Genomic DNA, 2,919 nt, shown 5'->3' with positions numbered 1-2,919 from the left:
CCTAAGTGTCCATCCTTTACCAAAGGTATTCTTATTCCCCATTTTTATCAATAAGAAAGAACTACAGTAAGAATCACAGCAGCTGCTTCCAGCTTCTAGCAAAAGAAGAAAAGCGGGGGCTCTGGTTTTCTGTGACAGCTTGTTTATTATTTTAGTACAGTACAATTTGTCTTGTAGTGGGAATACACTCAAAACAAATGCTTTTTTGTACCTATCAAATGTTTCAACTTCATTTGTAAGTGCTTGAGTAAGTGCTCAAATAATGGCATACACTCAAAACAAATGTGCAGCCAGTATTTAAGCACTTACGACTCATTTTCTACAAACATGTATTAAAATATTAACACCTCATTTAATCTTGGTTATTTAATAAGTTCAATTTCCTTAATCAGCTAGCTGGCCTATGAATGAGAGAATATGATGGTTTCTAGACACACACAAGTAATCCCAGCCATTATTTGACACACAGACTGTAGGGAAAAGAAAGCAAAATAAACAAAGAAATTAGAGAAAGAGAAAGGTAGGAATAAAAGGGGGTTAAGAATAGTATTTAGCAGACATAGTCCATCCTTTTCAAGTGAAGAACATAATTTCACAGACAAAAATACGGAGTAATTTGGCTACTGCTTTGGTGCCATTCTATATATATATATATATATAAAAGAGAAAAGAGAGTGTCCAAATAAAGTAGGAAAAATGAGAATCATGAGAGGAACAGAAAAATAAGATTGAAATAAAAACAAGCATCTGCCAGAACAACCATTTGAATATTAATGAATAACACAATGTATTCCAAGATCACTTTTGGAATTGGCAAAACTAAGTTTGAATTACAAGACCGTGGCCTATTTATTCATTTAATCAATAAGGCCTAACATGCATAATCTTCAGATGCTCAAAAATATGTGTTGAATGAATACCATTTACTATTATTAGTCTGCCCAAATGTCAATTGCTTCATCTTTAAAACTGTGGAGGCAATAATATTCTCACGAAGTGGCTGCAAGGGCCCAATGAAATCCATAAAAATGAGGCCCATGAAGTGTGTTGTTATTAGTAAAGCTCAAAAAATGTAAGATATTTTTGTTATTATTATTACTCAGTCAAAAAGTAAGGCAAAAACTTGNAAAAAATGTAAGATATTTTTGTTATTATTATTACTCAGTCAAAAAGTAAGGCAAAAACTTGTTTAATTAAGGCAAAATTCAACCAACCAACCAAAAGCCCTCTTGATTAACTTGATTCATTTGTTCATGTATAATTTAAAATTTCCAAGTGTGGAAGATTGTAAAAGTGGTCACAAATTCTTCCCCTCCCTGTATCCAGGCCCTTGCAATATAATTGTGAGGCTCCTCCCATCAAACACAGTCCATGCCTCTACCCCTTGAATCTGAGCCTGCCATGTACATGCCTTGGCCAACTAAAGGTGGCGAGCTCTTGACACTTTTGCTCTCTTCTTAGAATTTTGCAAATCTAGCATGTGAACAAGACCAGGCTAGAGGCTAGCCTCACAGATGATGAGAGACATATGGCCCAGTCAGCCCTGTGACCCTAGCTAACAGCCAGCCGACTGTCACATGCACATATGTGACCAAGACCGCTGGCACATAGGCAAACCCAACCAAGATCAGCAAAACCTGGCGCAGATCAGCAGACCAGCCTAGATGACCTGTACAGGCGAGCAATAATAAATGGTTGTTGCTTTAAGCTACAAAGTTTTAGGATTTTTTTTTAACACAACAAAAGCTAACTGATAAAACAGGTAATCATTCAGGTTATATTTTTAGGAGCTAATACCTAGAAAATCTAAAGTTACTGTAATGGTATTTGTGCATACACACACGCTTTATGTGAAATAGATTAATAAAAGTAAGTCAACAACATGTCTATGTCCCTGCATCTACAGAAAGAGACATAAAGCAAGCTAACGTTAAACTGTTCACTCCAACTGTATTTGAATTTTTCAACCTTTAGGATCCATTTCCTTCTAAATGAATTCTGAATAAAAACCTTGCTGAAATATTTCATAGATTGTTCTTTTCTCATTTATATCATTTTTCATTTGTTCTTGCAACAAATATTTGTTGAATATCTATTTGCCAGTCACTATTGCGGCTTATGTTGATTATCAAAATAGATACAGTGACCGACTTTATGACACTAACAGACTTTCATCTGTAATTTAGAGTTTATCAAATATTTAATCGTTCGTTAGTTTCACTTTCTATTGCCAAAATTGTTTGAGCTCTCACTAAGTCCATGGTAGAAGTATTTTAGTATAAGATTTGTAAAATGTTTACATATATCCTTGTTCATAAACAAAAGGTAGGCACAGTTTCACAGTAAATTCTATTTGCACAATTAACTTACCAAAACCTGCTCCCTTCTCCTTTGTAATGGCACTCTGTTTAAGTACATAGTTCTATGTTTTCATGTTCTTACCCATAATCAAAGATGAGTATATGTTGTGTTTTTATTAAAACTATAAAAATTTTGTAAAGATCTTTCCAAGGCTTTCAAGAAAGTAGGGATCATATTTCCACCTATCTTTGTAAATGGTGGAAGGCACTGACTTCATATTGTAAGACTTCAAGGTGCTGGGCCACAACCACTTCAAACAGTAAAAATCATGCAACATATTACCTGAATATTCAAGAAGAGCCAGGAGTATCCTACACTTTACCTCTGCAGAGCAAGAAAACACATAGGTTAGTTGTTTACACTTTTTTCTGCCACAAACATCACATTTTAACTGCCTAGGAAAAATTCACATAATCTTATTATATTAGATAATAAAAATCTCATTTACTTGACATGCTACACTTACCTACCTGTATAAATTCTATCCATTGCTCAAGACCCTAAAATGTCTTCTTGCTCTGAGTTATATGAGTTTATGAAACACCTTCCAAATCCTGC

General features: G+C 34.4%; 1 protein-coding gene across 1 annotated transcript in view; it reads right to left on the bottom strand.

The window, feature by feature from the left end:
* LOC103609750 (phosphatidylinositol 3,4,5-trisphosphate-dependent Rac exchanger 2 protein-like) overlaps positions 1-2,919 on the bottom strand; it is a gene marked incomplete at its 3' end in the record, with an annotated part of 52,902 nt that overhangs the window by 32,821 nt on the left and 17,162 nt on the right. The window contains exon 7 of the mRNA XM_008594040.1: positions 2,644-2,685. Coding sequence (XP_008592262.1) covers positions 2,644-2,685 — 42 coding nt within the window. The remainder of the gene's footprint in view (positions 1-2,643; positions 2,686-2,919) is intronic.

The sequence above is a fragment of the Galeopterus variegatus genome, unplaced genomic scaffold (genome assembly GCF_000696425.1).
Source record: "Galeopterus variegatus unplaced genomic scaffold, G_variegatus-3.0.2 Scaffold10044, whole genome shotgun sequence".
NCBI classification, from domain to species: domain Eukaryota; kingdom Metazoa; phylum Chordata; class Mammalia; order Dermoptera; family Cynocephalidae; genus Galeopterus; species Galeopterus variegatus.
The sequence above is the reverse complement of the archived record's forward strand: the minus strand, read 5'-3'. Positions and strand labels throughout refer to the sequence as shown.